The sequence below is a fragment of the Mya arenaria genome, chromosome 7 (genome assembly GCF_026914265.1).
Source record: "Mya arenaria isolate MELC-2E11 chromosome 7, ASM2691426v1".
Taxonomy (NCBI): Eukaryota; Metazoa; Mollusca; class Bivalvia; order Myida; family Myidae; genus Mya; species Mya arenaria.
The window spans coordinates 18798215-18823212 of record NC_069128.1 but is presented as its reverse complement, the minus strand read 5'-3'; the positions used below and the strand labels follow the sequence as shown (position 1 = coordinate 18823212).

Genomic DNA, 24998 nt, shown 5'->3' with positions numbered 1-24998 from the left:
CACTTGTCCGGCTTGGTGACCACTTACTAAACTCACATACGCCCATGCCGGGAATCGAACCCAGGTAGCCTTGGAAAGAAGCGTGTGCGCTAACCACTGCGCTAAACGGATAACCATTGTGTTTTTGTGTTTTAAAGATGATTTGTTTGTTTTAAGCAATAATTTTAAATACTCTTTCGTTCTGTATTTTCTGTGTTTTGTTCGATTGTTTTAGGCACTGTCCGGAATTAGGCATTTGCCCAATATCATTTTTTGATTGTTATAATTTCTATGAAATGAACACATTAATATCATGTGCATTTCACCCGATTGTCCAGATGAACTGTTTATGACAATACGGAAGAAACAATATACATACACAAGGAGACACCACTGTAGACTACTAAAAGCCATCTTTTCTTGGGTATGGACCAATGTAAAGCCTACATCTTTGGGATTCAGGGATAAGGTGTGCGCTTTGAGTTGCGCTCCAAGTTGTGTCCAGCATAACGTCAAATTATTCAATCATAAAAAATAATTCTTTTCAGAGATTCCGATGTTGAACTGTTATTTTAGTGCTTTATTTATATGTTTATAACTCATTTACATGTTTCACAATTACCTTCTCGTCATTAACTTTGTACCAACAAAAGCAACCTATATAATAAACATGTAGGTCAAACATCTAAACCTTAGCTGCTTGATAGCACTGGTTTTCAAATCATTGAATTATTCTCCTAATCAGCAAACACAACCATTGCAATCCCTGATAAAGGGTTCAAGTGACGTCTTCAAATGGATTTCGAAAAGGCGGTACTGATACCCCAAAAATATAATTGATAACAAGTACTCGACATCAAGTAAAACAAATCGTTTTAGACACACATAATGTCACGTGGGGTTATTGCAATAAGAAACCAAGCTACTCTGAACCATAGAATGTTTCGGCGCCTTCTGGCCCCGACCCAACGATTATTAATTTCGATCGCTTTCGGTGTTATGAATTTCATTTCGTTCAAATTTTACACAGCAGGAGCTTGTTAAGATTGCTTTCGTTCGTTTTCCTTGATTACGATACAAACGCACAATGAAAGGAATACTTATCATTTTAATTCTTCACTTCTTTACGCATTTCTCAACATCCGAGGTACCGAACAACGATGAAAATGATACAGAAACGCTGGAAGCTTCCGTACACATAGGAGGTTCGGCTTCAAATATTGACACACATAATGTCACGTGGGGTTATTGCAATAAGAAACCAAGCTACTCTGAACCATAGAATGTTTCGGCGCCTTCTGGCCCCGACCCAACGATTATTAATTTCGATCGCTTTCGGTGTTATGAATTTCATTTCGTTCAAATTTTACACAGCAGGAGCTTGTTAAGATTGCTTTCGTTCGTTTTCCTTGATTACGATACAAACGCACAATGAAAGGAATACTTATCATTTTAATTCTTCACTTCTTTACGCATTTCTCAACATCCGAGGTACCGAACAACGATGAAAATGATACAGAAACGCTGGAAGCTTCCGTACACATAGGAGGTTCGGCTTCAAATATTTTGAACCGATTATCCGAGTTAGAAAATAAAGTGGCCCGTCTTGAGGGTGAGAATTCTAAGTTACAGAAAGCGGTGACTAGCCTTGTCTTCAAGCCACAGCAGGACGCTGGTATATATTACCTTATGTCAAGTATCAGTTACTGAATGATTTGTACAGTCAAAACTCACTATGTCGAAGTCTTTTGGATCGGGAAATACTTCGAGATAATGAATATTCGATATAAACGAAATATAAAACATGTCTTGGTTAACTAAAATATTCGAAAAAAAGGTTCGACATAACCGAAACATCAAAATAACAGAGTTCGATAAAGCGAGTTTCGACTGTATTTCGGATAGCATATAACTCTTAGACTATATCTTTTGGTATCATTTGACAGTGTTTTATCTGTAAAGCAATAATACGGAAATATATTTGTAATACTTATACTACAAACAAGTCGGTGTGTCATGAAAAATGCAAAAAGTGTCATCAAGTTCATGTCCGATTTTGGATGTAATAAATATCAACAAAACAAACTAAGCTAAACCGTATACAATATCAAGTTTATCATTTTTGGTTTATCTTTACTTTTTTACATCTTTATTATTGGCTGAAATTTCATTTATACTAAAATTTTGACAAATTATGAAAAAAAAACTCTGAAATAATATCTCCTTATGAATAAGATATTTCTTGAAACGCGCCCCGGATTGTGAATACTGCGTTTTGATCCGGAAGTTTGTTTTCAAATAACATGGTTGTTTGCATTTTTTTTTATTTCACTCGCCTGCCGCCTCGCAATATCCGAATCTGCAAAATAGCACTCAAGTGTATTAGTTAAAGTGTAAAATAATTGACAGTTTATGTTTTAATTGCTATACATTAAAGATAAAACTAGTTTCGGTAAATTAAGGAAATTTAAACATCTATTTTCGGCGTTTCATGAACGTTTCATGAACGTCTGTGAAAAAGAAGAGGGTCGGTATTTGAAACGTCGTTTGACGTCATATTGCCGAGCGACTCGTGAAAATGAGCCACAGTTTTTATGTATACAAAAAATGTTTTTTTCTTCAATTGTTCATACAGAAGCGGCTCCGACGTTTGTCGCTGAGTCCACAGCCTTCCACGCGTACCTGAGTACAGACGTCAACCTAAACTCACATGACGTAATAAAGTTCGACGTCGAGGTAATTAATAAGATAAGAAATAAATCCATCCGTGTGATTTTTTCTCAGGATGTCATTATAAATATACAACTATTGCCAAGGTATAGGTGGTCATGTCAAAGGCCGTATCGAACACTCATGGATGTAAGAAAAATACAAACACATAGTTTTAAATGAAACGTGGGCATTTATTAAAAAAACGTCATAAAACGATGTGAAGATCATAAATTTATCTAAGAAGAGAAATATTTTTAGAAAAATATTAGTTTTTCTTATAAAAAAATAACTTTCCGAAATAGCATATCTAGGTTGACAAATCTGCCCGTTCATAGTTATGTGAACTATTTGCAACATTTATATATCTAAAAAGAGTGATATTATTAAGGTTTCGGATTAAATATGACAGAATCAACAAACCGTTAATGACTAGACAAACATATACTGTATATTTATATGAATTTATTAAAATCCATGCTTAAAAGCTGCACTCTCAAAAACCGACAGTTTTGACCTTTTTTTCGTTTGATAAACAAATCTCAGAATCAGCTCATTTTGGCATCAGAGCCTTCAATTCTGTCATATAAGATGACTCACAATAGAACTGATTTCAATTGTTTGGTAAACTGCCGAGATTTTCGTTTTTCTTAAAGCGTAAGTAACTCTTTTACCATAAAACTTGAGACATTTTTCAAACGTAAATATGAAAAATGCGATCTGCTCTTTTGTCAACAGTCTTATATCACTGATTTCCAGACATTTACGGCTCATTCCAAGACAACAACAAAAAACAAACAGTTGTCAAAACAATCACTCTGTGAGAGTGCAGCTTTAATCATCATAATATTGTATCTCAATATACAGGGAACGGATACCATGAACAGCTACGGCGTAAATACCGGGATATTCACCGCTAATGCTGTCGGACTCTACGTCTTCACGATCACAATCCACTCCGGCGTCCGTTCTTACGTCGGCGCGGAGATAGTCGTTAACGGCGTCGTCCAGGGTGAAGCGTTCGCTGACTCGGAGGAAATTACCGACACACACTCTTCAAGCGCGACGACCGTCGTCCAGATGGCCGCCGGAGATCAGGCCTGGGTTCGACGGGGGGCGGACAGTCAGTCGGTGCTGTGGAGTCACCCTTCCCGCGGACGTTCGACGTTTACAGGATGGCTCCTCCTCTAGGTTCGAGGGGGTGCCGGGAACAAAGTGGAAACATGCACGGAGGCGGGGGAACGGGGTTATGCAGAGGGAGGCTGTGAATTCATAAGAGGGTAAACGCTCAAAGGCTACTGAGGAGTTAAACGATTTCCATCTGGACTATTGTGAACTGATGAAAAATCGATTATTTTTTATTTTGATATTTTTGAGATAGTCTTTTTTTATTTGAATCCCCGCAAGATTGTACGCATGCTTATTTCAAATAAAGAGCAAATTACACTAAATCGGAAGTTACTTCTCAGTATTGCACGTGTTTTTTGGAACACATGCCAGTGAATCAAAGTACTAGACAATTGGTTACATTCCAATATTTGTAGGTTTTGGAGCTGAGTGTAAAGCTCAGGATTTATGACGTCGACATTAGCGATATAATTATCCAGACTGTACCCATACTTAAAACTTTATTTTAATTCCGCTTGGTAATCCAGTGTGTGTATACCACGTGATAAATTGCGTCATATATGCTACATCAGAAGGCAACATTTTGCTTAAAATAAAGACTTAAATAAGATAACTTTTCTTTTACTACTGCAACACCATTTTAATTGAAACAAAGGGCAGTCTATGCCGCTTAAAGAACCGTGGCTTCGTTTTATTACCGGTGTTTGATAAGGTGGTTAGTTTTATCAAACACTTCGACAAACCTGTTTCCAAAGTAATGTTTTGACAGTGCTCCGTCAGACGGCCGTATTGTAAAAAGGTTTGTCGGAGTGTTTAAAGAAACTACACTCTCAATCAAACTCTGGTAAAAGACCGAAGGCTGGGCTCCGTAAGCGGCGTAGACTGCGCTGTGTTTCATTTAAAATGGTGAAGAAATAGGAAAGTTATCTTTGTGTAAAGTCTTCATTCGAAGCAATTTACTCCACAGATTATCATTTTTTATAAAACATTTATGTTTATGTTGGCGCTTGCCTTTTCTCCCCACTATTTTCAAAACACATCAATATGATCAAAGAGGTTTTGAAAGTAAATTGAAACACAACGTCTTATTATCATGCAGAAAATGCATGATTTTCTGTAAACAGCTCTTGTTCATGGATTTACCCTAAACATACGCTTTGATGTAGATTTAGAATGAAACATAACCTTCAAAATTTAGCAACATTTTAGTCTTGTGTCCATGTAATTGATATCAACATAATATATTATCACGGACCTATAGGTCCATGATAGTATGCACATGCAAAAAATGCATGATATCACCATTGATCATAGGTAAAGAGAAGGAAGATTAGTAACCTATTTTAATTTAGTTTCACATGGTCTAGCACATTGTTCAACAATTTCATTGAGAAAAAAACCCACACTGAAACACATTCACAGTTACATGACTCTAATTCTTTTCCAGGGTCCCATTTTACTGGAAGATGGATTCAGATAGCCGTGCCCGTCTCCATTTGTTAGTTTGTTTACTTTCTAAGTCCTTAGTGTTGTACGCTGGGGGTAGAAACTTCATTTTCAATATTTTTTGCAACGATCTTTTATCACAAGAATATTGTTGTTGTTTTTTGAAAGAATCACCTAACCGCCAACAGACCAGCTATTTTATTAGACTACAGCGTACAGCGAGCCAATCAGAATTGTCGTATTATATAGTAATTCACCGCTACCTATGCGTTTTAAAAGCGTCTGCAATGTCTTGATGATCGCGAACATTCCCGATTGGGAACGATTGGGTTTCCCGTTCGGAACTTATTGGCGGAAACGGTCGAACCCAGCCAGTCTATTTACGGCCGTAGCCGAACGCGCTTCGGGCTATCTTCGTATAACCCGTAAGCGAGCACCTTGCAATGACGAATCGTTACTAAAAATAAATCGCAAAACAGATCGAGTCAGTGGAATTTACTTTCTTTTTTTTCGATTTCGTTTTCGTTTCAACAATATTTGAAAGTCGAAGTCAGGGTTGAGGTAGGCCTATACCCCGTAACCCCCTCTCACATCTCAACGGATTTGCACGATTTGGAAAAGTGATCCCTGAGGGCATCAAAAATCCGGAATTTCCGGAGCAGTCTGGAAAACTTTCACCCATGTATTTAGAAGCTTGCGCATGCGCACTGGCTTATCTAGAAGCTGTCGGATGGCATTTCGCGCTGAACCCTAAGACAGTAAGCATTTATATTTGGTCTTCTAACCGATTAGTCAACGCCTAGCTGCGTCCAGCCTTCCAACTTCATCAGTTAGAAGACCAAAAATAAACACACTCCGCTATTTATAGATCAAAAGAACATTTCTTTTCGAAGGAGTAATCAGCTAATAAGAAACAATCCCTTATATTTCGATGGCTTCGATCATAAAATTACATTAACATTATCGTCCGTGGCCGAGAGTGTAAAAAAGGTTCATTCCAACCCGAACGTTATTTTGTGTTTGAGGAACCAATGTTATCAGAGTTGCCGCCGAACACACTGCACGACGTCTGGGATAAACATTCACATGAGCGGTCATGGTAGATGATTCCCCCACCCCCACCTCAGTTTAACTAAATATAGTAAAAATGTATTTTTTCGCTGAAACTTTTGTGCGTAGTAGAAAAACATAGTTCCATACGGGTATTTTTTTTATCTCTGCCCGTGGGCAATATAAGGAATTCGAGCATGACTAAATATTAGAATCTTAACTTATCTGGACCGAGAGATAAATGAAAGGAATTAAAAGAAATGACTACATAAAGAACGTATGTTCAATATTTTTCAGCTGTATGCCTTATTTCGGGTGATAATATATAATGTATATGAACTGGTGAAGGTGAACACGTTCAAGAAAATAACACGTAGATAATAAACGATTAGAGAAGGCGGCGGACGGCGAAGGAAGATAGCGTCGAGACGGAACTAGAACCCGGACTTAACCCTCACATACCGCTCAATTTACATCTAAATATGGTATGATACTTGCAAAGCGGACGGTAGCGGCTGACATGGATTGTATTCTGGATATCGACTTACCGTATCGCTCCATCAGAAGACAAGAGATGTAGGTAACTTTCACAAAAGGCCATTCTTGTGTATATTATGTGACTGGAACCGCGATTTTGATCAATCTGGCGGTAACGAGCTATATTCTCACACAAAGGCGAATCCATTAAACGCAGCCTGGTGAATTGGGTAAAATTTGTCAATCATGGCGAATTTTGACCGAAACTGTTTGAAAATTGGTTATATAATTTGAAATAAAACGAAAGGTGAACGTAGGGGAACTATATGATGCAAATGATTTACGTGTGACGAACGGTTACTGTTATTCGCTAAAATGCGTTGGGTCGCGCGAACAATCTTTGCTCTTTCCGTTAGCGATTACGAACGCAAACATGCGAACCAAAGCGCGCAACTTTGCGCATGCTTCCGAAACTTTCAGAAAGCGTATTTTCTGCATCCGGCCGTTACCGGACGCTATACAAGACTGGCGAAAACCAGGTGGGGTCAATTTGCCTTTTAACTTTCTCCGACTTCCATACCATTTTTAAGTTTATTATTTATTTACTTTTCTTTATCAATATTTTGAAATTAATATTTTGATACATTTCTTTATTTTTTATTAGACTTTGAGTTAACAATTCTATTTTCGAAAATAAAAATACTTTATTATTTTTAAATTCATCTCCACTAAATTACACTTAGTTTTAACCTCTAATTTGGCACCATCATGTCTTGCCATGGCACACTTCTCGCTGGAATGTTGACCCAGTGCTTCAGAGTATTTCTCACAATCTTCCTTTTTTTGCTTGCTGTGTTGTGGCCCCTGATATTGACAGACATGGTATCCACCAAGTTGCGATCTCTCATCCATTCCCCAGGAACCAGGTCGCCTATTCTGTCCTCATGGTCAACCATTGCATTCTGCATGGGTACCTCATCCTCATCAATTTCATTCGAACTTCCGGTAATTGAGACTGATCAAAGTAGTCCCTGCAACTTCGAGTCTGTGAAGTTCGACTGTGTGTTTGGCAAAAAAAAGAGATAATTACCTGGAATCGGTTGGCTAAAATGCCAAAGGCGTTTTCTGACACCCCCTTTGCCCTTGACAACCAGTAGTTTTAAATTCTTTCCTCTCCGGTCAGGGCTCTCTGTCCATAGGGTTTCTGCATGTGCTCACTGAGGCTGAAGGGGTCATCCCCAACCAAGAAAAATGACATGTCGACAGTGTCATTGGGAAAGGGTTGTGGGTCTGGAAATCCAATGAAACTACCCTGCACCATCTCCAGGAATTTTGATGCAATACAGATCCTGGCATCTCCACTCACACCATATCCTGAAAATACAGAATGATTGTCAGTACACATTGAAAATAGAAATAATTGTATAAAATTTATTAAGTACAAAATAATTAATGTAGTAAAATTTTAGTGGTCTAATACTCACCACCCAGATAACCACACAACTTGTAGTCTTAGTCGACGATGGCCAGTAAGATGATGCTGATGAAACCTTATAATTTTAATATAAGGGACCAGAGCTGTTTTATTTTCTGATGGCTATGTGCTTGCCATCAATGGCAGCAACACAATGAGGAAAGTTCCACTTCCTGAGGAAGCCATCAGCCAGTTGTTTCCATTCTCCAGGTGTAGAGGGGGCTGTCATAACCTCATCAATATATTCTTCACATATAGCATGACAGACTTATCTAACCACTACAGAGAGCTCAGCGACCCGCCAGGAGTACTGCATGTCTGAGTACTTTGCACCAGAAACCAGGTGTCGTAGAGTGGCAACTAACTTGAGACCTGGATCCAAGGGCTCCCTGTATCAGGTGTGCTGTTTCCAGAGGCGATGGAGGACCCTCTCGAATATTTCATCATACATTTCAGTTGGCATGCAGAGGAATTTCTTGAAGGTACCAGGATCTTTCTTTTGAGCTCAGCCATGAGCTGATCATAGATGCCAAATTGGCGCCATCTCTGGGGACGCAGCCATGGTCTTCTCTAGATGCGACGTGCTCTGGCTCCTCGTCTCCCCTAAATCGGCCTCTGATGAACTGGTGGATGTTAAAGCTGCACTCTCACAGATTGACCATTTTAACAACTTTTTTAGTTTTTGTCTTGGAGAGAGAGATATTTTTTGCGTAAATATCTGCAAACCAAATGATGTAAGATTGCTGACAAAAATCAGATCGTAGATTTTCATATTTCCGTTCGAAAATTAATGTTTTATGGCTTAAACCTTTATTAACTGTATCAGAAAAATGCATAACTTATCAATTTCTGATTTTTTGTCAGGTATTATGATATATGATTTGTCTTATATAACTGGTTTCCAAGGATTTTCGCCAAAATTGGCTCGTTCGCGACAAAAATTACAAAAAGTTGTCAAAACGTTCAATCTGTGAGAGGGCAGCTTTAAGTTGTTGCCGGAAGACTTCTTGGTGGGCAATAGCAGTCACATACTGCAGCATCAAGCGTTGTATATCTTCCATTTTGACGAAGGAATAACTAATAATCTTGATATTTAGCCTCCTCCTTTTATATATGAAATTCAAGAAATACACAAAACTGTTGAGATACTCAAAACTACTCAAGACATTTAGATGCGTAATGATTCGCGTGGATTCGTATGTCGTAGTTACCCTTCGTAATGATTCGTACGCAAGCGTCTGTCGTTCGTTCTCTGAACGTCAATCAATTGTTACAATTCGCTTTAATTTGTCATGAAATTTCGGATTCAGTTAGCTTCAATACGTAATTATTCGCTACATTTCGTACAAGTTCGCAAACTATCGCAAAGATTCGTCATGGGATCGTCCTCGATCGCTTGATATGCAAATTAGCTGATGACGATTTGATAATATGCGAATTCTAACGCCAGTTGACGAATGCTATGCGAAGACTTTCCGAATGCTTAACGTATTTAAACGAATTTTAACGAATGAAAGACGAAACTTTTAATCGTTACATTTTTTTTCAACAAGCTCAAAATTTTCCGCCGAACAAGACTTATCGCAACGGACGCAAAAGCTCACAAACGCAGCCATACGAACACCACCATCGATGTACAACCTACATAATTTTAGTAATGGGAACGAATTTAACGCAAGTCTTATTCGCCAGTACACACAAGTTGACTTCAGGGGTTTCGGCTATGTGTGAGGAGGCTTTTTTAATACCGAGAAATAGCGAGAATTGAAATGATGAACAAGTGGAAAATTACTTACAGGATAGATTGTTATAAGCAACTAAATATCAAACAATAATATCGCAGATGTTTTTTTGGCATAATTTCTAAAAATTGTCTCCTACAGTATAATTACCATAGGTACCATCAATCGTAATAACTAGGCAAGCTCCGGCAATGTTTGTGCTGGGTATTTCCAACTGCTAATTTTCGGCGCCGCTTGCACATTAAATACAGTCGAACCCCGATGGCCCGAACTCCCTTGGAAAGGCGAAAATACCTCGAGCCTCGAAAAAATCGAGCCAAGCGGAATTGTTTACCTTCAGCATAAATAAATCGGTCCTTATATCTAGTTCGAGTTCGAACCAACGAGGAATTCGAGCCAAACGACTTCTAACCAACGGGGTTCGACTGTATATGTTATATCTGCTCGAATTTGAATCTGTAAATATAAATGTGTATTATGACAAAGACCGAATCAAATAATAAGTTAGCCTTATGGATTAAAACACTTAAAAGAGGACGACAAAGTGAACAAACCACGTCAAGTGTCTGAGTTTCTCCAGGCCTATAAAACACGGCTCATTCAGTCCCGCTTGACACCCGCTCTCCCACGATGCTCAAGTCTCTAATATTGGTGTGTGTGGCGCTTGCAGCCGGCTCCTGGGCGCGCAATGTTGACGAGTGGGAAGCACTGATGCTGCCTTCAGGTTTGGTTTTAACTTTTATGATATTTTGTTTTAATCAATCGGATTTTATATTTGTCATCAGTTACTCAGGTATGAAACCAATTATTAAAACTTGGACAAACCATTCTCATTGGCACGATGTAATGCGAAAGTTTATTTTTCATTATAACAAAAACGGTAAGAGAAACTGGACAGCCATCGGATCTCAGGCATTTTCCATCGAAAACAACCTCGGATGTATATGGACGGTTTACAATGCCAGAAATCGCTACATATACCTACGCTGCAAGTAGATCGCGTAGTAATTTCAATTTAGCATCTAAACGTAAGGACTATACTCTTATGAATCTTAATTAATTATGCAATAATTCAAATCAATGGGAAACAAATTGAACTTAGAAATACAAATATACGTTAAAACACTACATTCAATTAATACTATTATTTAAAATTTTAAGAACTACTTTCTCTTGTTGTACCGTTATACATCCGAGATTGTTTTCGATGGAAAATGGCCGAGGATTTCCGATTGGGCCAAATGCAGACTAGGTGCAATCGTAAATACTCGGCCATCTCCGGCAAGCTTCGAAATTCTGTTGGATACTGGCCGAGGTGTTCCGATTGAGACAAGACTGCTTTTGAGAAATCCGGATGTGTTAACAGCCGAACTCTTTTAACTTTTTACGTTTATGTTATGAATGTTCTCCTATTTACGACAATACAAGTACGCCAAATGACGGGGCCGCATGATGTTTTGTCGCTGATACGCATTCGCAAACAACTGTGCATCCATAAGTGAATTCAAAATGGGGGAAATTTATAGAGGAAAGGTCAATGTAAGGAAACATTTTTTAAAATGCCGCCGTATGATTTGACTCCATCGAGCATGCGCATGCCTACCGGAAGGCCTATGACCGTGACTTAGCATGATCTGCTTCTTCAACTGATATCTATAGACCTATGACCGTGATTTATCATGATCTGCTTCCTAAACCGTGATCTATAGACCTATGACCGTGACTTATCATGATCTGCTTCTTAAACTGTGATCTATTGACCTATGACCGTGACTTAGCTCGACCTGCTGCTAAAACCGACGTCAATGTAGCAAACGTATATTTTTTCTTATTACAGAATCAGCACCGACGTGTCATTGTGGGACCCCTGCTTTCTACGCGTATCTAGGCGGGGACGTCAGCCTCAACGCACATGCCGTCATTATGTTCAACGTTGAGGTACATTTTACCATTTTTCAAATCATTAAAAACCACAACATGAATCGTTAAAAAAATAAGTCGATTCTTATAAGTTTTCAGACGTTCGTGTTGATCTTTTATACATTGACAACATTCAAATACAATGGGAAGTTAATTTCTACGTCGAACTCTGTTATCTCGATGTTCTGGTTATGACATAAAAGAATCGAATGTGTTGGGTTTAGATATACATTTTTTTGTATTTCGGTTATTTCGAATGTTCACTATCTCGAAGTATTTACAGAGGTCTCAACGACTTCGATATAGCGAGTTCCAACTGTAATGCTAATACGGTGTAACTGTAGTAAACAGAAAATTCATGGTGAGTTGAGTTTGCAGAAAATTAACCTGAACAAAATTAATATTGCGTATATTTAATCCTGTGCGTTCATAATTAAATTAAACTATTGTGTACCCCCCATACAGGAAACGGACACCAGTAACAGCTACAACATACTCAACGGGCGCTTCACCGCTCCCGTTAGCGGCGTCTACGTCTTTTCTTTTACAATATACTCCAGCCTTAAATCTTACGTCGGCGCCGAGTTAATAGTTAATGACGTCATCAAGGGTGAAGCGTTTGCGGACTCGGAAGAGATCAACGACACGCACTCCGCTAGCGCAACGATCGTTGTCCAGATGACCGCCGGGCAGCAAGCGTATGTCCGCCGGGGATTGAACAGCCAGTCGGGTATGTGGAGCCACGCATCCCGCGGACGTTCATCGTTTTCCGGTTGGCTTCTTCGCTAAAAGAAGAGGCGCATGGTAGAGTGACGTCATGAACGGAGAGAGGCGGGCTACAGCTTTAGCAACAACCGAACGTTGTTACGAAAAGAACTACTCTGAACAAATGTGTTAAAACATGATGCCGTTTGCTGCGCAGTCAAGAGATGATGAACTTATTAGGGTAACTCGGCACCTATATTATGTAACATATAATAAAACAACATATAAATAAAACCTATATATTCAATTGTATGAGTGTTTTCTGGTGTCACGTCTGCTGACATGCTTCATTTGCTCTGCGTTGTTCTGAAGGTGCGTCCATTTGAGAATGAAAACATTTTGGCATTCGGAACTCCTCGGCCATTGTTCATCGAAAACAACCAGGGATGTATATGGACGGTTACCAATGTCAGAAATCTTTACATTAAACTACGTTGGAATCATAATTATTTATTCAATAATACACTTCAATGGCAGACGTCATATACCTTGACTAACGTCATTTACCTTGACTGGCGTCATTTCCCTTGCAAGACGTCATGTACCTTGACTAACGTCATTTATCTTCCCAGACGTCATGTACCTTGACTGACGTCATTTCCCTTGCCAGACGTCATGTACCTTGACTAACGTCATTTATCTTCCCAGACGTCATGTACCTTGACTGGCGTCATGTACCTTGACTGGCGTCATGTACCTCGCCAGACGTCATGAACCTTGCCAGACATCATGTGCCTTGACTGACGCCATACAACTTGACTGACGTCATTAATCTTGCCAGACGTCATGTACCTTGTCAGACGTCATGTACCTTGGCTGACGTCATGCACCTTGACTGACGTCATAAACCTTGCCAGACGTCATGTACCTTTCCAGACGTCATGTACCTTGACTAACATCATGCATCTTGACTAACGTCATGTACCCTGACTGGCGTCATGTACCTTCCCAGACGTCATGTACCTTGACTAACGTCATGCACCTTGACTGACGTCATTTACATTGACTGGCGTCATGTACCTTCCCAGACGTCATGTACCTTGACTAACGTCATGCACCTTGACTGACGTCATGTGCCTTTACTAACGTCATGAACTTTTACTGACATCATGCACCTTTACTGATGCCAAGCACCTTCACTGATGTCAAGCACCTTTACTGTTGTCAAACACCTTCACTGACGTCATGCATCTTTACTTTAGTCATGCACCTTGACTGACGTCAATCTCCATTACTGATGTAATGTACCTTTACTGATGCCATGCACCTTGACTGATGTACTTACCTTTACTGATGCCATGCACCTTACTGATGTCAAGAACCATCACTGACGTCATTTACCTATACTGACATCAAACACCTTTACTGACGTCATGTACCTTTACTGATGCCATGCACCTTTACTGACATGATGCACCTTTACTGACGTCATTTACTTTTCCTGATGCCATGCTCCTTTACTGATGTCATGGACCTTTACTGATGCCATGCACCTTACTGATGTCAAGAACAGACGTCATGCACCTTGACTGACGCCATGCACCTTGACTGACGTCATGACGTCAAGCACCTTTACTTATGTCATGCACCTTCACTGACGCCATGCACCTTTACTGATGTCATGCACCTTTACTGATGTCATGCACCTTTACTGATGTCATGCACGTTTACTGACGTCATGACGTCAAGCACCTTTACTTATGTCATGCACCTTCACTGACGCCATGCACCTTGACTGACGTCATGACGTCAAGCACCTTTACTTATGTCATGCACCTTCACTGACGCCATGCACCTTTACTGATGTCATGCACCTTTACTAATGTCATGCATCTTTACTGATGTCATGCACGTTTACTGACGTCATGACGTCAAGCACCTTTGCTTATGTCATGCACCTTCACTGACGCCATGCACCTTTACTGATGTCATGCACCTTTACTGATGTCATGCACCTTTACTGATGTCAAGCACCTTCACTTATGTCATGCACCTTCACTGACGCCATGTACCTTTACTGATGCCATGTACCTTACTGATGTCAAGCACCTTCGCTGACGTCATGTACCTTTTCTGACATCATACACCTTTACTGACGTCATGCACCTTTACTGACGTCGTGTACCTTTACAGATGCCATGCACCTTTACTGACATCATGTACCTTTACTGAGGCCATGATCCTTTACTGACGTCGTGCACCTTCATTGACGTCATGCACCTGTACTGACGCCACGCACATTCACTGACGTCATGCACCTTTACTGATGTCATGCACCTTTACTGATGACATGTACCTTCACTGACGTCATGCACCTTCACTGATGTCATGCACCTTTACTGACGCCATACACCTTTACTGACGTCATGCACCTTCACTGCCTTCATGCACCTTCACTGACTTCATGCACCTTCACTGATGTCATGCACCTTCACTGACGCCATGCACCTTTACTGATGTCATGCACCTTTATTGATGTCATGCACCTTTACTGACGCCATGCACCTTGACTGACGCCATGCACATTCACTGATGTCATGCACCTTCACTGCCTTCATGCATCTTTACTGACGCCATGCACCTTCACTGATGTCATGCACCTTTACTGACGCCATGCACCTTCACTGATGTCATGCACCTTCACTGATGTCATGCACCTTCACTGTTGTCATGCACCTTTACTGATGCCATGCACCTTGACTGACGCCATGCACATTCACTGATGTCATGCACCTTCACTGCCTTCATGCATCTTTACTGACGCCATGCACCTTCACTGATGTCATGCACCTTTACTGACGCCATGCACCTTCACTGATGTCATGCACCTTCACTGATGTCATGCACCTTCACTGTTGTCATGCACCTTGACTGATGCCATGCACCTTTACTGATGTCATGCACCTTTACTGACGCCATGCACCTTGACTGACGCCATGCACATTCACTGATGTCATGCACCTTCACTGCCTTCATGCATCTTTACTGACGCCATGCACCTTCACTGATGTCATGCACCTTTACTGACGCCATGCACCTTCACTGATGTCATTCACCTTCACTGATGTCATGCACCTTCACTGTTGTCATGCACCTTTACTGATGTCATGCACCTTTATTGATGTCATGCACCTTTACTGACGCCATGCACCTTGACTGACGCCATGCACATTCACTGATGTCATGCACCTTCACTGCCTTCATGCATCTTTACTGACGCCATGCACCTTCACTGATGTCATGCACCTTTACTGACGCTATGCACCTTCACTGACGCCATGCACCTTCACTGATGTCATGCACCTTCATTGATGTCATGCACCTTTACTGACGCCATGCACCTTTACTGATGTCATGCACCTTTACTGACGCCTTGCACCTTGACTGACGCCATGCACATTCACTGATGTCATGCACCTTCACTGCCTTCATGCATCTTTACTGTTGTCATGCACATTCACTGATGCCATGCACCTTTACTGATGTCATGCACCTTTACTGACGCCATGCACCTTGACTGACGCCATGCACCTTTACTGTTGTCATGCACCTTTACTGATGCCATGCACCTTTACTGATGTCATGCACCTTTACTGTTGTCATGCACCTTTACTGATGTCATGCACCTTTACTGACGTCGTGCACCTTCATTGACGTCATGCACCTGTACTGACGCCACGCACATTCACTGACGTCATGCACCTTTACTGATGTCATGCACCTTTACTGATGCCATGCACCTTTACTGATGTCATGCACCTTTACTGATGCCATGCACCTTTACTGATGTCATGCACCTTTACTGTTGTCATGCACCTTTACTGTTGTCATGCACCTTTACTGACGTCGTGCACCTTCATTGACATCATGCACCTGTACTGACGCCACGCACATTCACTGACGTCATGCACCTTTACTGATGTCATGCACCTTTACTGTTGTCATGCACCTTTACTGATGTCATGCACCTTTACTGACGTCGTGCACCTTCATTGACGTCATGCACCTGTACTGACGCCACGCACATTCACGGACGTCATGCACCTTTACTGATGTCATGCACCTTGACTGACGCCATGCACCTTTACTGATGTCATGCACCTTTACTGATGTCATGCACCTTTACTGTTGTCTGGCACCTTTACTGATGCCATGCACCTTTACTGATGTCATGCACCTTCACTGATGTCATGCACCTTTACTGACGTCATGTACCTTTACTGATGACATGCACCTTCACTCACGTCATGCACCTTCACTGCCTTCATGCATCTTTACTGATGTCATACACCTTTACTGACGGCATGCACCTTTACTGATGTCAAGCTCTGTTGTCATGCACCTTTACTGTTGGCATGCACATTACTTATGTTTAGCTCTGTTGGCATGCACCTTTACTGCACAAGCTCTTGAAAACTTTCCCTTATGTCATCATGAAAAAAAAAACAGTTTTATTTTATTTCTTTATTTGGTATAAAATTTCATTCAAAGTATTAACAAAATGTTTAACAAAGCAACATAATGTTCAACAATAACACTGATATCATGATTTCTGTATGTACAAATATTTGACAGCATAATGTTAAAATAATGAATAAATAAATAATATTTGGTATGTACAAATATACCTTTTTTAAGTAGGTATAACGTATGAAGGTCATTATACATTTCCCCATCTCTTTCACTTAAGAATTAGTAGATCTATAACATATAACTTTTTGTAATAATTTATTATGTTTTCATTAAAATCACATTGGCAGAAAAATCCATCAATATCCATATACAGTCGAACCCCTTTGGCTCGAACTCTCAGGGCCAGGCGAAAATACCTCGAACCTCAGGAAATTCGAGCCATGTGGGAACATTTTCCTTCAGAAGAAAGAAATTGGTCCTTAACATTCAGTTCGAGCTAACGAGGAGATGGAGCCAAGCAATCAGTTTGAGCCAATGGGGTTCGACTGTTTATGACAAGTAATTAAGTATTCAAAACAATTAAAAAATGAATGTCCATGCGTAACTTATTTTGACAAAAAATCACAATCACTGTATTGATTGTTTTTCAAAAAATAAAAAATACAATTTTTGATGCTAAAGTATTAATTTGGACCTTATAATCCCTTCAAAGGCACAGTGTGTTTTCAATTTCTTATTAGTTATTTTCAAACATAACAAGCTTTAATTTTGTTTTACATGTTGGTGTACAGAATACTGGAAATAGTTTGTAAATCATTTACTGAATTCTTTAGGAATTTCCTTATTTTCTTTTCGAAGTGTTCTCTCATGAAATATAACATACTGTGACCGAGACTAATCATAGACCTTTACATGTCGAAGGCTAACTGCAACATAAGGGCGTACAATACAAAATGGTTGAGGCACGCAGCCGACACATATAAGTACAAATTACGTCTTGTTCGCAAGAATATCACTTGTATAAAACTGGCTTTGCCCGGAATGCTCTATAATTATAGTGTTATACAAATTTATTACATGATAGAATAGTATGTGGCAGAACAATTCACACAGTTTCCAGACAATTATATTGGGAGATAATAGGGTCTTCAGTAGTTATTTGTCGGTTAATAATTTCATAATTGGTCAAAATAGAGTGCTCTTTGTCCGTTTATACACAAATCAACACCTTAGGGAAAATACTATTAGTAAGTTAGTAATAATTGCAGTGAAGAGTTAAGTGCAAATTTCTGGTAAAGTTCATGAAAATACAACTATTATATTTTGTTAAAGCACATGTTTTACCAGGCATCCGAAAAAAATCAACTGTTTTTAGGATACATTAATTAACATTAAGTATGATTCTTTACCATATTGGGGGTGGTGCTGAGGCCTTTCAGATTCGAAAAAATGTGTCATTTTTCCCAATTTACTGGAATTTCATTTTTCGTCTTAAATTGTACAAGAATGCTTTAAAAAGTGACGGAGGATTAAAACGAAAGGGATTTATTTTTTTATATTTTTTTTTTTTTTTTTTAAATTTGCCAAAAATGTTTTAACTGCAAAAATCCACTCGAGTTGAATACAACCCCACGCATTAAAACACAGTACTAATAACCCTTATATATCATATAGTTTGCCCAAAAGATACTTAACAATAGTTGTCATGGTTATAAGAAATAACAAAAACACTAAATATGGATGCCATCGCTCATCTGCTGTCTAAAAGGGGCTTAATTCAATACATATTAAAGCTTCATTGAGGAGTTTCAGTAGAAATATTTGAATAAAAGGGGCATAACTCCAAAACTATCAAAGCCAGATTTATGAGTTTCGCTACACATGTGGGGAAAAACTTCATAATTATTCAAGCGAGATTGATTAGTTTTGCCTCACGTGTGTAAATAAAAGGGGAATGAATCCATATCTATTAAAGGCAGATTGATCAGTTTCACTACATGTGTATAAAAGGGGAATAACTCCAAAATTATTACAGTTAGATTGAGGGGATTTTGCTAAACATGTGTATAAAAGGGTAATAACTCTATAATTATTACAGTTAGATTGAGGGGATTTTGCTACACATGTGTGTATAAGAGTGGCCCAACTCCATAAATATTTAAGCCAGATTGATGAGTCATGCTACACATTTGTGTATAACAGGGGCATAACTCAATAAATATGAAATTGTGTGTATAAAGGGACATAACTCATTAAATACAAAAGCCAGATTGTTGATTTTTGCTACACACATGTGCAATTTCTCTGGCAACACCAACATTCTTTTAATATAAAATCAATGGTTTGTGATTAAGGGCTATTCCAGTAACACATCTACTCACCGGGGGGAAGGCAATTATTTAAATAGTATATGGGTGGGTTGTCTTTTTTCGCTTATTTGGACACTGAAAGGGTAAATTTGCTTCTGTAGGGGGTTGGTATATTATTAAAGTGCCTTCACCCCGGAGTTATATGTTTAAATGGAAATGCCTTAACGGTCATAGTTAAACATGTTGCACCCATGTAATACTAAGAAATAGTCGACATCAGCGACATCAAGGCTAAGACAATACGTCTACTTTTTTTATCTCACAAAAAACAACTCGGCTAAGAACTGATGGATTTCTTGTCCAACAATCAAAACCTATCACAGAAATTGATTGAAACCCCCATAGCAATGCATTGACATATTTATTAAAATTATTTATTACAATTTATAAAATCAATGAAGCACATATTTTAAAACATTTAAGCCTCTATATAAAATTATATATACAATAAATAAGGTATTCAACCTACAAATAAACTAGTTACCCGATAACTCCTTTGACAATAATTTTCATGTTTCAGAAGATTCAACCATTATTATGTTATCATATAAATGGTCTCTGTCTGGTTCATTTAGATAAAAAAGTAGATATCTCATTCTTCAATACTTGAAGGCATAAAAGCTGCCTAATCAATACAATTAATAATTATTTTATTTTTTTACATTTTCAAATTTATATGAGTAACCAGGCATCAAGTAATTAATTTATTATGGATCATATACCTTAACACTTAAAGCAAATCACAGACAAGTTGATATGAAGTAATATGTAAATGCTGAACTGTAATAAATAATAGTGTTCATGTATATATGAAATAAAACAATTTACTTAAACAAACTGAAGGAACTAAACCAATATGGATGAATACTGAAAAATATTGTCCATTGTATCAAAGGCCTTTTTGTGATCAACAAACGCTTAAGCTACAAGTTCCTCCATTCTTGACGGCCATTCTTACATTCCTAGCTCTTACAAAATATGAGCTAAGCTTAAAGTCTGTCATAAACTTATGAGGTCATTGTCTGTATAACAGATGCTTTACTCAACTTTAATATTTTGCCCAGGTACAGCTATTGTAAGGCACACTTTCTTTTGATTTCCAGCAACACAAATATTTGACCACCTGGACAAAACTTTCATTTATACTCACTCTATGTTGAGTAATTTTGTCATAATGTTTGGCAATAATCATTAAAGCACAGCACTATCAGTTTGCGCTTGAAACAGCACTTATGGCAAGCATTAAACTCTCTTTGTCATTGTTTACTAGGACCTTTGTCACTGATTATATAGGCTCTGTCACTGGGTACTTCAAATCTTGGTCCCTATGTCACTTATAATTAAGGCCTCTGTCACTGGGTACTTAAAACCATGGTCCCTCTGTCACTTATAATTAAGGCCTCTGTCACTGGGTACTCCAAACCATGGTCCCTCTGTCAATGCCAAGTAAGGCCTCTGTCACTAATTTCTTCAAACCATGGTCCCTCAGTCACTGGCAAGTTAGGCCTCTGTCACTGGGTACTTCAAACCATGGTCCCACTGTCACTTATAATTAAGGCCTCTGTCACTGGGTACTTCAAACCATGGTCCCTCTGTCAATGCCAAGTAAGGCCTCTGTCACTAATTTCTTCAAACCATGGTCCCTCTGTCAATGCCAAGTAAGGCCTCAGTCACTGGTATGTTAGGCCTCTGTCACTGGGTTCTTCAAACCATGGTCCCTCAGTCACTGGTATGTTAGGCCTCTGTCACTGGGTTCTTCAAACCATGGTCCCTCAGTCACTGGTATGTTAGGCCTCTGTCACTGGGTTCTTCAAACCATGGTCACTGAATATATCAGCCTCTGTCTTTCATAAATTTGACTAAAGTAAGTGGTTTCACCTCTCTAACACAAGGTAGTTCAACCTATGTCAATGATTATTTTTGCCAGCGTCAGTGATGGTGTTTTATAATGGAGGATGTTTGGCATGGCGTTCCAAAGTTTGAACTGGTGGAATGTTTATCGAAACTAGTACACGGTCACCAATTATTGAAGCCACTGTCATCGATTTATTTCACCTTGGTCGCTGGTTAATAACGCATCTCTCATTGATGGTGATTTAGAAGAATGTTTGGCATGGCATTCCGTCGTTTACGCCATTTACCCAAGTTGTTCATCTGCTGTTTCAAGTTCTGTACCCAGAGTTTTGTTTCGTGAGCTGTTTCTGCCTGAAAGTAGTCAAATATAAAAGATAATGATAGTGTTAAGGGTGATGGTGGCCATCTTGGATTTTGGCGGCCATCTTGGATGAAACATAGGTGCGTCTTTTTTAACTTACAAATGCATAAAAAAATTATATATCATCAGGCAAATGGCATAAAAAAGATATGGGTTATGAATTGTAACTATATAGTGTTTTTTAATGCTTCATAATGATATTAATTTTAGGGTAAATAATTGTATTTATTTAATCTTATTTGGTAGTAAGAGTGCATCTTTAAATATGTCAGAAAATCTTGACAGAGCCCTGTCAAGAATTCAACATTAACTACAAAAAAAGACATATGTCTCATCCAGAAGAATTTTCTCAAATACCTTGAACTACCATGTCAAAAAAAGAGACATTTGTCACACTGAACTGTCTTTTGATTCATTACTTATCCATTCTTTGGCTTCAATTGACATTCCAATTTTCTGCGAATCTTGTAATATAACTTTTGTTTTCAAGAATCCAAATAAATTCCAGGATTAACTGTGCTTTGCGTGCTTTTTGTATTTAATTTTTTTTTAAATCTTGTTTTGTATGAATTTTATTTCCTGTTTTAATTTATGTTCGGACAATTTTTCCAATATAAAATCATATATAAGCATATTGGCTATTGGCTTAATAATTTCATAATCATAGATTTTTTGATTTTTTTTTTCATAGTGAAAATTTTAATTTTCTCATTTTTTTTTTGAATGTTATAATAATATATCTATTTAGAATCAATGTATTTATAATCATTTAAAATGATATTATTCTAAGTCTTAACTATTTTGCTAATACAATTTTAATCTTATTTGAATGCATTCATTTACTATTATCTCCCTTGTTCTGTGTTGCATAACGAGGGGTGAAAGCTAAAAGTTTCTATCTCTTTCTTTATTTAATGTCACTTAGAATTTACTGATAAGTTATTTGATTTGCATTTTGTCGGAAAATAGTTGTAGCCAGCTACAGTTGTAACTTATGAACATCTGATGTGAAATAAAACTTCTTGTATCTTGTTTCTCTTAAGTCAAGAATCAGACCCATAATCATAGAAGATGCTGTCTTCTTAAAGTACTCTAAATTTCTTGTTAGCGATGTCATTTTGTTTTTAATGCATCAAGAAAACCTCTTGAAATCATTTTAAACTCCCATCTTCAAGTTTTAATCAATGGAAGAGTAATAGAATTTATAAAAATGTAAATAATTATGTTATCGAAATTTTCGAGAATTGATGTAATTCATACAAATTATGCAAAACATGCTGATTTCATTGAGAATGATATAATTCAATCTCACTAACTTAAAGTATTTAGAATATTTTGAAATTTTAATGTAACCAGTATGATTTTAAACAGTAATTTTCAATAATTCAGACATTATTTTTCATACAGACTATGATGTTAGAAGTAATGTCTAAATTATTGAAAATTGTGATGTTGTTAACTTTAACAAAGTTAAAGTTCTGAACAGACAGCCCCTTAGTATCAAAATGCTGAATGTCTCTAAAAGAAGGCGTTAAAAATAATATGTTTGTTCCGGTTTCGTGCCCCCAAAAAATAGGGTTGGTTGTTGATTTTTTTTTATTAGGCAAATTGTTTCTTGAGATTTTTCTATAACCAAAAACAATAAATAATACAAATACAATCAGTGTAAGCATCACTGATATTGTTACAAGCAAAAAAAAATAAAAAAATAATGACATATATTTCACAAGTAAGGTTGGGGCAAAACAATAATTTATGTCAGGAAAACAGAAACAAACATGTTTTTACGCCTAATGACTCTGTTTATAAGACACATACCTTAATTAAATAGGCTTCTTTGTTCCATTCAAGAACTTCAAAGACATCTCTATAATCGTCATCTTGACAAACAATGCATTTTTCCAACATAAAAGGCTCTCGAAACGCCTGGTAGCGGCCATTTTTCTCCTTAATGAAAACGACAGCTGCACTCTTTACGCGGCCATTATTGTTGTCGTTGGCGTTGTCGTTATTGCTGTTAATCTGTAAACGTGAGTTGTCTGACTCCTCAAACTCTGTCGACGTCTGAAAATTTTAAGAAAACAGACATTGTAATGTTATAACAGAATAACAATCACCAACCATTGGCAACAGTATCGGTCAGTGATGGTTAAAGAAAAATTGAGAGGTGTCTTAGGGGTGAGAGTGGTCTGGTGATATATCTGTTGCGTCTCACTCAAGCGGTTGTGGGTTCAATCCCCACTAGTGGTACTTTCTCATGGCCTCTCAAAAAGGACACACTACTGGTTTCTGCCCAGGAAATGGACTCATCGAAAGGTGATTCTATAAGCTATCAGCTTTCGTCATAATCGAGTTAAAATAAATTAGTATAGACTAAAGGAAAGCTATATATTTGCTGTCTTATATACATAATGATTCAAAAACAATTATGTATATTTTGAAATAAAACAAAAGTGGATGAACTGAACACCACAATCCTCATGTGTTTGTTTTTTCCCTCAGTTCAAAAAGGGACATTTCTTGATAATTATGAAAGCAAGAGTTATGGCCCTTGCCTTACATCTTAACAAAACATGTGTTTCGTTTAAACACCTTCAGTAGTTCTTCATTTATGGCCAATGTAAAAGATTTTGGATTTGGACGGCGACAACTAAACTTTACATGACAAAACCTGTAATTATTGATATAATGGACAAGCTATAAAAATCACAATCCACAGACAACTGCAACTTCTATTTTTGTCATGAAAATGTTTTTTCACCAAGTTTCTGCAAGCCTCAATCAGATTATAATTATACTATATATTAATGATACAATATCATTATATTCTTAAAGCTTTTAGTGCATGAGATTAAATATTTATATTTATCATTATTATAGTTAATTATTTTAATTAATGTTTTACAACAAAACTGTATAATCTTAATTTGCCTGCATGATTTTAGGATACATTAATTTAAAATTATTTGGGGAAAAAACACCACGAAATAACCCATCATTATCATTAAAACTAAATGAGATCACTTTTTTTCAAAATGTACAAGAAATTAAATTAAATTAAATTCTGTCTAATCCAATTCCAACTCGTAATTTCAAGTGAAATTGTTTTTTAATTCCTACTTATTTTAAAAAGATTTTAAAGATTTTTTAGAAGGAAATTTTTAATCTTAGTAGGTCATTTGAAAATTAATGAATGTATAAAAATCCCCATAAAAATTAAAAGGACAACTTCTTCTTAACAATATGAATCTTTTAATTAATTGGTCTGATTTTATTATCCTGTGGGATAAAATTTCTAGAATTTCAAGAAC

At 37.8% G+C, this 24998-nt stretch overlaps 3 protein-coding genes and 1 pseudogene across 5 annotated transcripts in view; 2 read left to right on the top strand and 2 right to left on the bottom strand.

Annotated features, from left to right (window-relative positions):
• The first annotated feature begins 1410 nt into the window (after positions 1-1410).
• Positions 1411-3879, top strand: LOC128240983 (complement C1q-like protein 2). The gene is made up of 3 exons (XM_052957970.1): positions 1411-1654; positions 2615-2715; positions 3556-3879. The coding sequence occupies exons 1-3, from the start codon at positions 1411-1413 to the stop codon at positions 3877-3879; spliced, it is 669 nt and encodes a 222-aa protein (XP_052813930.1).
• Positions 3880-7541: 3662 nt separating this feature from the next.
• On the bottom strand, positions 7542-8110 carry LOC128240982 (uncharacterized; annotated as a pseudogene).
• A 2517-nt stretch (positions 8111-10627) lies between these two features.
• On the top strand, positions 10628-12918 carry LOC128241615 (complement C1q tumor necrosis factor-related protein 3-like). Its single transcript, XM_052958628.1, has 3 exons — positions 10628-10729; positions 11843-11943; positions 12391-12918. The coding sequence occupies exons 1-3, from the start codon at positions 10636-10638 to the stop codon at positions 12712-12714; spliced, it is 519 nt and encodes a 172-aa protein (XP_052814588.1). The 5' UTR covers positions 10628-10635; the 3' UTR covers positions 12715-12918.
• A 4232-nt stretch (positions 12919-17150) lies between these two features.
• LOC128241612 (uncharacterized) overlaps positions 17151-24998 on the bottom strand; it is a 64906-nt gene continuing 57058 nt past the window's right edge. For all 3 annotated transcript variants that reach the window (XM_052958621.1, XM_052958625.1, XM_052958624.1), the window contains exons 13-14: positions 23506-23751; positions 17151-21677 (exon numbers count right to left, since the gene is read on the bottom strand). In XM_052958621.1, coding sequence (XP_052814581.1) covers positions 21555-21677; positions 23506-23751 — 369 coding nt within the window. In that variant the 3' untranslated portion in view covers positions 17151-21554. The remainder of the gene's footprint in view (positions 21678-23505; positions 23752-24998) is intronic.

Bases quoted from the DNA above. Each gene is read 5' to 3' on its own strand.
- LOC128241615 (XM_052958628.1), top strand. From the start codon at position 10,636: ATGCTCAAGTCTCTAATATTGGTGTGTGTGGCGCTTGCAGCCGGCTCC. The intron at 10,730-11,842 runs GTTTGGTTTTAA...TTCTTATTACAG, and splicing joins AGCACTGATGCTGCCTTCAG to AATCAGCACCGACGTGTCAT. The intron at 11,944-12,390 runs GTACATTTTACC...CCCCCCATACAG, and splicing joins TCATTATGTTCAACGTTGAG to GAAACGGACACCAGTAACAG.
- LOC128240983 (XM_052957970.1), top strand. From the start codon at position 1,411: ATGAAAGGAATACTTATCATTTTAATTCTTCACTTCTTTACGCATTTC. The intron at 1,655-2,614 runs GTATATATTACC...TTGTTCATACAG, and splicing joins CAAGCCACAGCAGGACGCTG to AAGCGGCTCCGACGTTTGTC. The intron at 2,716-3,555 runs GTAATTAATAAG...CTCAATATACAG, and splicing joins TAATAAAGTTCGACGTCGAG to GGAACGGATACCATGAACAG.